The 12,191-nt window shown below is 50.6% G+C and overlaps 1 protein-coding gene across 1 annotated transcript; it reads right to left on the reverse strand.

The window, feature by feature from the left end:
- Positions 1-2,131: 2,131 nt before the first annotated feature.
- Positions 2,132-3,896, reverse strand: HOXB13 (homeobox B13). Its single transcript, XM_065911030.1, has 2 exons — positions 3,293-3,896; positions 2,132-2,385 (listed from the first exon to the last, which is right to left on the reverse strand). Exons 1-2 carry the CDS (start codon positions 3,894-3,896, stop codon positions 2,132-2,134), a joined length of 858 nt encoding a protein of 285 aa, XP_065767102.1.
- Between the last annotated feature and the right edge of the window lie 8,295 nt (positions 3,897-12,191).

Here is a 12,191-nt window from a genome sequence, read left to right on the forward strand (position 1 = left end):
TCTGTAGGAAGCAAGTACCACGGCGGTCTCCCTCATTTGTCCCACACGCCGCCTACCCATAGGCCTATCTGTCCTGAAGTCTCTCAATTTCAGGAGCGGCAAGGGAGGGGGCTGTCCCCACTAACCTTCGGAGTCCGCGGTATTAAAAATTACTAAAGATTGGGACTTCGCTTGAAGGAGAACGTGGAAAGCAGAAAGTAACTTTCTCTGGGCGAGGCGCGATATCAGGGAGCTTAAACTGGACCACGGGGCTTGGAAAGACTGTAAATCACGAAATTGACATCTTCCCCTTCCCCAAGCACACTGACTATCTAAGAAGACCCAGGGAGGGAGGGCACTGCCAGTCGGGGCTTTTTTTCCCCCCCTCAGCTTTAGAATGCTCTTTGGTTAAAAAAAGAAAGAAAGAAAGAAAGAAAAAATTGGAAGACTTAGAAGAGTCTTCCTTCCGAGAAGACGCAGGACTGCGATGCCACACGACTCGAATTGCTCGGATGCGGCGGTTTCCAAGAAACTCAGGCGGTTGGTTTCCTGGAAAAGGAGGAGTCCGCTCTGAGATGGAGGGGCCGTCGAGACGCGGCCGGGGCCCCTTCCGGAGCTCGCCTCCCGACTGCCAGCTGCGGGGAGGCTTCTTCGGAACGTGGGTCTGGCGTCCCGTCCTCTCCACTTCACTCCTGTGCTCTCGAACGCCGGAAGACTGCCAGAACCCGCCAGCCCGGGCTGCGGGAAGATCCAGCTCAGCCCAGCTGATGTTCCGCGCAGACAAGATCGCATCTGGTCCCGGCCTAGATTCACGACTTCAGGTTCCCCCGTCTCTGCGAACAGCCGGTCTGCCCCAGGTTTCTGGAACTCCGCACTATTCGCATATTGTCTACGTGGTTGTGGAAAACACGGTTGGCGCCAAACTGCCCTCCACTCCCCCAGAATCAGTGTATGTGAACTGAACCAGCACAAAGTGAAAGGAACAGTTCTGTTTCCACTATTGTCCTGGCGGCCTGCGGTTCCCCATTCTGACACTGGCTTTTGGGAGCTTCTGCCACCGCTAGTTCTTTCACTCGGTAAAGAATCTGCCTGAGACTCCAAGGCCTGAGACTCGGAAGCTCCTTCGTGTCACCCGCAGGCAAGCAGAGGAGAAATGGGCAGTGAACGAGCCATATTCATGTTTTCTCCTTCTAGGCTATACAAGTGTGTTTGGGATGTGCCTGCCACGGATAGGCTACCAGTCCCCTCATTCTGCAACCGTTTGTGCCTAAGAGGGGCTCTGTCTACAAGGCCACAAATGTCTATTTCATACAGCTCCCAAATGCCCAATGAACCATGACCTACCACCTTTGGTCAGACCCACCAGAAACATTAAGGGAAGGCTTGGAAAGTTTTGGAGAGGAAGTGGTGAATTATCCAGGCACTTTCTCAAACCCCATTTCTCTGGAAGAAAGAACAGACCCTGGAGGGCAGTCCACTGGCTTCATTTTCACACAGGGCTGAAACTGAAGAGTTAGGCATGTGGACTTCGCGAGACCAGGGGGTATAGTGGAGGGAGGGAGAGGTACCCTCCAGCACTGGCCAACCTGCCTAGCTGTCATCTTAGAAAAAAAATGCTAAAGAGGCAATGGGAAATGTAGTTCCAGGGGTAAATCTGCCATTTCTTGTCTCCTCTGCCTTCACTGGAATGGGGACAGGCTTTGGAAATGGAAGAGGTTCCAGAGGAAGCTGTCCTGTCACCGGTCTCCTTCCAAGTTTATTCATGATCAGCTCAATCCACAAAAGCAGTTTCTAAAAGTGCTCTACAGAGCTCTAGATAGAAAATATGATACTAATTATCATGGCAACTAGTACTGGTTATGGTGATTATTGCAACTGCCAGAATGAATGATTATGACTGGGACAAAGTCATTTGGGTAGTGTTACCTGGTGGACTGGACTGTAACTCTGGGCCTTGCTGGCTCTCTGTGATCCATGGGGTATCCAGACTGTCCCTGAAGAACAGCCCAGGAACATTGGCCTGGGAAGAGTGTTACTTCTGGGGGCCTCTCAGCAGAGTCCTGGGCCCCAGCTTGGCTGAGGCAGGCTCCTGGTCTCACCAGGATACCCCAACTCCCCCATTCCCCCTCCCAGCCAGAGCCAGGGAGCTCCCTCATGGAGTAGCACTGGTTTTGACCTTGGCGAGGACCTTCTTCTCCTTGACCCGGCGATTCTGAAACCAGATGGTGATCTGGCGCTCTGAGAGGCTGGTGGCAGCCGAGATCTTGCGCCTCTTGTCCTTGGTGATGAACTTGTTAGCTGAATACTCGCGCTCCAGTTCCCGCAACTGTCCCTTGCTGTAGGGAATGCGCTTCTTGCGACCTCGGCGGAAGGTGCAGCCCTCAGGCGGATGCTGCGCGCTTGAGTCTATGCAGGAGAGGGAGGGAGAGAGAGACATGCTCAGACCACGGCCTGGCGCAAGCCCAGGGTCTGACCCAGGCCCCACAACCTAGGTCTTCCTACAGGAGCACTCAGGTTACCATACAGGCACTGCCACTTCCCCAAAGCACAAGAGGACACCTCCGCTTCCGGCTGGTTGGTTTCCTGATCCACCCAGCCTTGGAAAGAGGAGAGTTCTGCAGGCCACCCTCACTCATCACTGCCTTCACGCCTGCAGTCTGCAAACACACCCATCCCATACGGCCAGACCTTTGCCCACCGTCTATATTTGTCCACCCTCATATGCATTTTCCAACTCTTGGCCACTCTTAAAGATACTACAAGCAAATTCTGTACAGGAGGGAACACATTTCTGCCCCTACTCCCAACGCGCACACACACACACACACCCCAGTGCACACGCCTAAGTCATGGCTGCAGGAAATCTACACTTCCCTTTGGAAACTGAAAAACTCATCTGAGAGAAAGGGGTTGTATTCTTTACAGAACAACCAATTTCTCTGTCCCCACCCAGCTGCACCCCCACACTCAATGAATTGAGAGGAATTAAACTGGGGTCCTGCTGGGCAGGAACACCCTAAGTCCCAAACAACAGCAAAGAGAGTCAAGCACTCTGACATATTGAAAGGCTGGTCCCACAGCCTCCCAGGGAGATCAGGGACCTGGTGGGCCCCAGGCTTCAAATAGCACCCAGCTCAGGCCCCTCACACTGACCCTCTGAGGCCTTCACCCAGGCTCTCTAATGCCTGCACCCTCCTTCAGAGCCCTAATAGCCAACCAAGGAGAACCAAGCTCCTCCTCACCAGCCCCAAGACCCATCCAGGCAGGGTCTAGAACGCCACACTCAGCACCAAGGGCATCCAGAGCAACTTACCTGCAAATGCTGCCTTCCAGAAAGGACCTGGGGGGTTCTGTTCTCCCTGGCAACACATCTGGCTGTTCCAGCCACTGGTGAGGGCCCAGGGCTGGTAACTGTCCACAGGCAGCAGGGAGTCGTGGCGAGGCTCCCCCGGGGCACCCAATGTCTGCACCACCGACACATCCAGGTAACTGGCCATAGGCTGGTAGGGTCCCGGGTATCCCGGGTAGAAGGCAAACTCGGTGGGGCGGCTGGGGTACTCCTCCCCGGACGCGGGAGTTTCCGCAGGGTAGGCGGCCAGAGTGGCCGCCTGGGCACAGGGCTTCAGCGAGCTTCGGGACACTCGACAGGAGTAGTACCCGCCTCCAAAGTAGCCATAAGGCACTGGAGCTGGGGACGCCCCCTGGGGCACCCCGGGGCATGGGTGGCACTGCTTTGGCGGTTCCGCAGAGCCTGGCAGATCCAGCGGGGCGTAGTTGACAGCAGGCATCAGCGTAGGCGCCGCCGCTGGATGGCTGGTCAGTGGGGAGTGGGTGACCAGGTTTCGACTCCCTCCAGCTCCCAACAAGCCTTCGATCTCCTTGGCGCCGTCCAAAGTGGTATAAGTGCCGGGCTCCATGGGGCCGAGGATCGGCTCATGAGGCGCTGGGGGTGGGGGGTACAGGGGGCACCCAGCTCGCTCTCCCCACCCAGGCCCGGGGAATCCAAAGCGTTTTAAATCGCTGGCAGCTCGCTGGGTGCCTGCATTCGCTCAGCCAGGCCGTCGTGACGCAGGAGCCGCAGGTGCCCGGGCACGCGGGCTGATTGGCTGCGGCCTGGAGAAGAGAAGCTCATAAAATCTTCTCTGCAGAAATTGCGAAAATACTTTACCCCCGCTTTCTCTCTTTTCCCCCCTCACCCTCCCTCGCTCCCTTGCTCCCTCCCTCCTCCTTCCTTCCTTCTCTCCCCGCCTTCCTCCTTCTCACTCTCCTCCCTCCTCTCTTTCTCTCTCGGCTTTTTTCTTTTTTTAATTGCATTTGAAAACGAGAGGAAAGGGACTGGGTGTCTTCCCGCCGCTTTCCAGTTTGGAACAACCCAGCTACGTCGGGGGTGGGGAGGCGGGAGAGGAGAGACGGAGCCAGCCCCACCTCGGCCGCCTCCTCTCGCTCCCTGGCTCTCTGTCTCCTGTGCTTTGGCAGGTTTAACGAGAGAATAAAAAGCTCTCCCTATAAAGTGTCCATCTCGTGGGGGGAAGGGGAGTTGAGGGTGGGGCCTAGAGGCCGCTCTGAGCCCGAAAGGAAAAACCCGGGAATGCGTCTGAGCCAGAAGGGGCTAGAAAATGGGAGTTAAGGGGTATTTCTGGAAGCTCCTTGCTTGGGGGTCCCAGTACTAGCATCCCAGTTCACTCCAGGTGCCCCTCCCATTCTGTATGCGCAATAATAAGCTTACTCCTGGACCTCGGGAAGTGCCTAGGACACCGCGCATAGCCTATAAAGCTCGGGATTCGAAGAGGGGTGGAAAGCAGAGGGAGCGGGACACGGACTCCGAAGGAGACATGAGAACTGCAGACGCTAAAGGTTCAGACCTGACGCGGAAATGGAGCTTCTGGACCTGGCCTGTAAAAGGGGGGTTGGATTTTCGTTTTAGGATGGGGAAAGAAATATGGAAAGATGTCACATACGACCTGTATATTCAGAGAGAGGCAGAGAAAGAGCCAGGAAAATGTGATCCAGAGACACAGTAAGGAAGAGAAGTTGAAGGATGGGTTTGAGATAGAATGTTATAAAATCCTGAAGTACCAGTCAGAAAATATAAACCCTTCCCCCCTTTTCAGGGATTTAAGATTATTTTCAGAAAACCAGGCCTGGCTAGCTGGCAAAGAACTAGTTCGGGGGAATCTGAACCCCAAGAATACACAAGTCTGGCCTTTATGAAGTACCCAGTCTCTCTTCTTCCCCTACATTCCTTGGGGCCCAGAAAACTCACCCTGGTCTTGGCACGCTCCCAACCCAAGCCTAGGACCAGAAAATCCAGGACCCCTATGTGCCTTCTCCAGGCTTTCCCTTTCCTAAGAAGGAAAAGGGCCTGGGAGAGGGAATCTCAACCACTGGAGGAATTAATCTGAGACCCATCTGTTGGGAACTATTGTGCAGTGCAAGGCAGAAGCCCCAAACCATTTTTTCCCCCCCACATATCTGTCTTCAGATTTTTTTCTGAAATCTTCAGAGATTTTCCATCACTACCCCTCCCAAATCAAATCTTCTGGGTTCACTTTTTCTAGAACTCGCAGGTTTTCTGGAGAAGACAGGAAGTTTTGGATTCTACACCAAGGTCATGGCAATTTTATAGAACAGACCACCCTGCACTCTAGGTGGGCTTGGCCATACCCCCTCACCAAACTGAGTCTGAACTTGAGCTATCTTTCAGGAAACGGCCCATGCAACCGGAGTTGCTCCAAGTTGCAGGGCTGTAGGGAAGAGTATAGCTTACTTTCAGTGATCATTGCTGATAATTGAAGACACTAAGCATGAAATCCTCACTGGATTTTGTTGTATTTGAAAACAACAGAAGAGATAAGGGAGGCGATGTCTCCTTGGTGCTTTCCAGTTTTTACTATGGCCTCTTGCTTATCTGATTATGAAAGGCAGAAATACCAGGATTTTTACCTAATGACTAAGAATTTTTTACTGCCTTTTGCTTGGTAGATGAAAACACAGGCATGACTAGATCCCTAAATTTTATAAATAGATAAATCAATTCCATTCCTGGGAATATACCCAACAGAAATGAATGTTTATATCCATCAATAGGCAAGTACTAAAATATCTAAAGCAGATTTATTTATTATAGCTCAAAAATAGAAACAACCCAAATGTTCATCAATAGTGCTACACAGCAATTTTAAAAAACACTGCTACACACAACATAAATAAATTGCACAGATAAGTGGGTAAAAGAAGCTACACAAAAGAGTAAATTTTGTATGATTCTATTCCTATGCAGTTCAACTAAGAATAGCCAAAATCAAATCTATGGTGATAGAACTCAGAATAGATTGCCCTGGGGAGGGGAGCTTCTGACTAGTAGGTGACATAAGTCTGGAAATGTTCTGGATCTCAGATCTCTATCTATTTGCTAGTTACATGGGTATGTTCACTGTAAAAATTCCAGATGTTCATGGGATTTCTTCACATTACATCAGCTTATCTATATTTTTTAGAAGGAAAATAATTAAATACAAAAATTTCAAGATTCATAGCAATATTGCCTGCCATTGTGCTTTTTGGATATTAATGTTCTTGTCTATGTCTTACAGAAATAAGCAGCTGAATGCATGTAACTCTGCATCATTGTAGAATGCAGAGAAGAGCAACTCAAGCCTTGCCCTGGAGAAGCTCACCAGCTGTGCTGGAGACCTCTATGTAAACAGATACAATTCAATACAAATAAATACTGGGGGGGGCGGTTGTTTCTGTTTTACTCTACAGTTTATTTAGCATCTAGTAGATTCTAGGGAACAGTTCCCAATATCACATTAATATATGTGCATGTGCTCCCATTTTCTGTACATGTTTATGTATTTGCAAACATCTATGACCTGTCATAGACCTCAACTGGAGTCAAATAAGGCAGAGTAAGTCTTATCTGTAAAATTATGTCTTCTCAAAGGCACAGTAATTTCTACCCCTCAGAAATGCTGTGAAGATTTTTTTGCACATGAAAGCATTTCATAAACTGAATAAATGGGTTCTATTTGTGTTTCTGTATGTGTTTCCATTTCTAATGAACTACAAACCACCTGGTTTTTTTTTGTTTGTTTTTTTTGTTTGTTTGTTTTTTGTTTTTACCACCTGTTTTTATTTGAAAAGAAAAGAACAGTTTCCCTAACAAGTATTGATTGGTCGATTGGTCCCTTCTCACTTGCCTCTTTCAGCCTTGAGTAAGCCTGCAGTTCCCACGTACAGAACCTGAGGCTCAGCACCTCAGTATCCTCCCTGAGCTCTAGAGTTGAGGACAGAATTTAGAACAACCAAGGCATCGTGACCTCCCCACCCGCCTGGGCTGAGCCAGCCCTTCCCCCAGCCCCAGAGATTCCTTTTTGTCCTGCTGGGAGCCTCCAGACAGACCCTCGGGATCCCTGAGCCTCCCCGACCCACAACCCCGTTTACTGACCCAGCCAAACTCGCAGAAAAGCCTCAGCTGCTCCTTTACATACAGGCCAGACACCTCCAGGAAGGTCAAGGCCAAGTTGAAAGTTAAGAGTCTGTTTACCTCCGGGAGCCCATTCAGAGCGGCCCCACAGACCGCCTTTGACCTTTACAGCCAGGCCTTTGAGCGCGGCCGCAGGGGTTCCGGCCGGTGGGCACCTCCTTGTCTGCGCCCGTGGAGCTGGGCCGGACAGCCGACTAGGGAGAGGGGGCGAGAGAAGCCCACCCGCCCCGCTTGGGGCATTTGTTAAATTATGGTTTATTTTTCGTTCTCCCACCTGGAGGAATGTACGTGGTCCTGCAGCTTTCAGTCGGTCGTGATGAAAAACAAGAATTCGCAGTGATTCTGGAAAGGTCGGGGCTCCGCTGGCCGGCTAGACTGCGCGGGCCTGGTGGAACTGCTTGAGGAGGTTGATTTCATGAAAATGGGCTAACAGGGTGCATGCCTCTCTTTGGGCTTTTCTTCCGTCCTTTCTGTCTCTATGTTCCTTTCTTTCTGTCTCTATGTTCCTTAATCTGTCTTTAGTCTTTCAGTATCTTTCTTTCCTTTTTATATTTGTGTTCTTCTTTCTGCTTTTCTCTCCTTCAATTTTGGTTATCTTGCTTTGGGGACATTCTTATTTTCTTTCTTTCCGTCTTTACCGCTTACTTTCTCCCCGCCCCACCACCGATTAACTTTATTTTTCCCTTGGTTACTTTCTAGTTCTCCAACTCGAGTACACTGCTTTTCGCTTGTTTGCTTCTTCATCCTCTCACTTTTCTTTCTTTCATTTTCTCCTTTTTCCTTCCCTCCTCCTTTTCTGTCTTTCCCTCTCATCTATTTTATTTTTTTCTATTTTCCCCCTCTTATTTTCCCTTTTCACCTTTCTCTACCCCTTTCCTGGCCCTCTCAATTTTCCATTGTTCTCCGAGGTCAGCATAGAGCCTGCCGGGGGCTCCCCACCGCCACAGTCTGACCTTGGCAGGCACCTTGCAGGGCGGTCCTGCAGCCCGATCTCCAGCCAGCCTGAACTGGGGCCCTTCTCTGTGAAATCAGGCAGGCTCTGGACAGGCCTCACAGGAAAATGTTTTGGACAAAATGACGGCAGAGTCTGGGAGCTACAAGAACTACAACAGTGGAGCTCCACTCCAGCTATAAGAGTGGAGGCCTGGCTGGTCAGGAGGAGGCCACTCTCACCTCCATGTCCCTCTCACCCTGTCAGCCCTGCGACATCCTTGGGATTAGGACCCTCTCAGGACAAACGCAAGTGCTTCAGAAGCCGAGGCTGAGGATCCAGAAATTAGAGCCTATTAGGGCTTCACCACCCAGCAAGTGGAACTGAGGAGCAATCAAAGACTATCTGCTAAGGGGAGAAGCTAGTGCCAGCCACATCGCTGCCGCGGTCCTGATGGCACCCAGAAACCAGAGAAGCATTGAGTCAGGAACCGTGAGTGGGGCCAAGAGCCAAGGGAGGGAGGCAGAGAGCGAGAAGGGATGGGAATAAAGCTGTGGGGGGCTGAACAGAGCAGCTCTCCGGGGCAAGCCCGCCGACTGATCCTTCCTGCCATATGTGTGCGTGCCAGGTTGAAAGGCCCACCGCCGAGGGGTCCCAGCCTCCTTGCAGGAAGTACGCTTTGCTGGGAGGCCGACCAGGTCACCTGCCCACAACCCCAACCCAGAAAAGCCTGGTGGCATCTGGCCCCAGCCATCAGGAATGGGGAGCACAAGACTCAGGTAAGGGTCTAATCTCGCTCGGCATGGTGGGCAATGTCATCTCCCCTCTCTGCGCCTCCATTTTCCTATCTGCCCTGTGTAAGGAGGGAAGGGCTGGGTCAGCTTCCCTTTTAGTCTGCAGTCACTGTTCGCTTTGGACACAAGGGTGGTGCGCAGGCAGGAACAGGGAAGGGACGATTACTGGAAGTTGAGGGCGTTAGTGAGGAGGCGAGTCATGGAGGGAGTCAGCAAGAGGCTTCTAGGCTCACCACGGATTATTCTGCACGGGTCTAGGGCAGCGCACAGTTATTAGGTCCTTGAGGGAGCCCCAGCCCTGCGACCTGGCCTCTGTGAGGCAACCGACATGTACTCACTCAGTTGGGACACTCAGCCCCAGGGTGTAAACTCCTCAGTAGCCCATTAAATGGGACAAAACTGGTGCTGGAGATCACCTCCTCCACCCCTCACCCTGTATTTCCCCAGAGCCCTCCAGCCTTCCCACCGCCTACACACACTCACAAGTGTGAGTTCCTCAAATGGGAGCCCACAGCCAATGCCTTTGGAGTTTGTAGATGCTTCCAGGGCCCTCAGAAACTCAGATTCCTCTGTTTCAGCCCCTGGGATCCTGGATGGGCTCAGGAATGCGGAATATATCAAGAATCCTACCTGCAAATTCAAGAAAGCAGTCTGAGTCTCTTACAACTCCCCTATCCCCATCTCCACCTTGTTTTTTCCCCCCTCAGAGAATGTTGGATGTAAGTGATAATTATTAGGATAAATTCTGGCTACTCATATATAGTCTCTGCTAGAGACAAACACTAAGTTTTCACTCCTGAAATCAAGAGGACTGCCAACATGGAGGCTCTGGCCCCTCCAGTCCCAAACCCGCCTATTTGGCCTGAAGTGGAGCTGTAGGTTTGAAGTTTAGGGGGAAGCACAGTTTGATAGATTTGATTTCTTGCTCTGATTCCCCCACTCCCCTGTCTGAGAGATCTGAGACCCTTCCAATGGCCCAGAGCCAGACCATCTTGTCATCCTCTTCCATGCACCACCACAGCAAGAGTTTTTCCCTTTTCCTCTGAATTATATGTTCCAAAAAACAAAGCTGGGAGAGGAGAAAGGCAAGCATTTCACACACACACTCACACACACACACACACACACGGACCAAAGAAAATGTCTGTTTTTCTAACAGCTGTCCCGTCCATGTTGCTCATCGGTTCCTGTCTTTGAAGAAGCACAACCAAGATGGGAGGGGAATATGCCACAAAGATTACCTTCTTATAATTCATTTAAGATTTGAAAATAACCCTCCTGCATCCCAGAGTGTCTGGCTACACACACACACACACACACACACACACACACACACACACACCATCTGCCTTTCTGAATCCCAACCTGAGATGAATATGAGGTAGTTCCTGGTTACCACCTAAGGACTCTGCCCTAGTTACCACCTAAGGACTCCCATCTCAGCCAGGCCCCCAAGGTTCTGATCTGGCTATTTACCTCAGACCCTGATACCTTATAAGCCTGGAGGAATCTGTCCAATTGTCTACAATGGGACCCTAGATGTCCAGAGCTGATATTTGGCCACACATAAGGAACTCCATCAAAGTGAGGTTAGGGATTGGAGCAGAGCTCTGGGCTCATAATCTGCTCACCTCTTGATCACTTGGGCTTAAACTAGGACTTCTTCCCCTCTACTCTCTGCCAGAGATTTTCTAAGAGTTCTGAGAAGCTATATGAAATGCCTTTCACTTTAAACGAGAAAATCACCCACTAGGAAAAAAATTTTTTTATTATTTGGTCTCCATTGAGTCCACAGATTTATCCATGATTTGAAAGGATTGTAGCTGTTATTGTCCCCAGATGCCAAAAATCTTTTCCCTAGAGACATGAAGATCTTTACTTTCCCCTCACATTGCTTATGTGGCCAGGGTAGGGCTTGGGAGGAGATTCCAATCTTAGAAACTCTAGGTATAGAAGCTAAATCAGAAGCTAAGGATCTAGAAGATTAGAATAGGAAGCCTCAAATTCCTTACTTACCCAAACTAGTAAGTTGGCATTTGGAATTGGGAGGATCCTTAGAGATCATTCAATTCTAGTTAGCTATGTGCTTGAGTGACTGGGTGGCAGATGCTGAGGAAAAGAAGCTGTCTTGCCCAAGTCAAAATGACTTGACCTCAGGAAATCCACAGCCAATTCTGTGACTCCAGGCAGCTCTGTGCTGCCATAGTGGGAGCAGGAGAGGGATGTCTACCTTCAGTAGTCAGTTATGGTGGCTGGATGTAACATTGGAACTTCCAGTGATACCTGACTATCCATCTCCATGCCTCTCCCAGGGAGTCCCAAAGTCAGACAGGGACTTTTGAGTGACTGTGTAGAAGCTTCACAAGTTCAGAGTGGTTTTCAAGTCTCAGCTCCTTATCTACCAGGTCCTAGGGGGTCAAAGCTACAAGGGCACCCCCTCCCAGGCTGAAGCACTGCTTGTCTGACTGTTCCAGCTACTCTAGACAAGACCAGGATTCCAGCTACTTATTCCTGAGATCAGCCTGGAAACTTTCATAAGAACAGAGCTTAGCCCCAGAGGCCTGAGGAAGAGTCATGGGAAACAGACCGCATATTTCCATCCCCTCCAGGATCTACTGCAGGCCCAACCCAGCTCTGTAGTTGTGTGTGTGTGTGTGTGTGTGTGTGTGTGTGTGTGTGTGTGTGTGTGTGTGTGTGTGTGTGTGTGTGTGTGTGTGTGGTGTGTATTTAGGGGGTGATGCAGACAGATTGGGGGTGCTCTCTGTCCTTGGAATCCCTCACATTAGCCTACCTTTGGGTCCATTTACCCTCAGCTTGCCCCCATCGACATGGTTTTTCTAGCCTCAGGAATCGTCTGTTCCAGAGATGCACCAGATGCATTTGAACCAGGGGAGGTGCAAATGAACGGCAACCTTGTCCTGAGGGGCCCTTCCTGGCCTGAGATCAGTGCAAGTTAGGCGGGCTAGGAGGCTCCCAAGGAACCCACTCAAGATGAGGG

This window comes from Muntiacus reevesi, chromosome 18 (assembly GCF_963930625.1).
Source record: "Muntiacus reevesi chromosome 18, mMunRee1.1, whole genome shotgun sequence".
Classification (NCBI taxonomy): domain Eukaryota; kingdom Metazoa; phylum Chordata; class Mammalia; order Artiodactyla; family Cervidae; genus Muntiacus; species Muntiacus reevesi.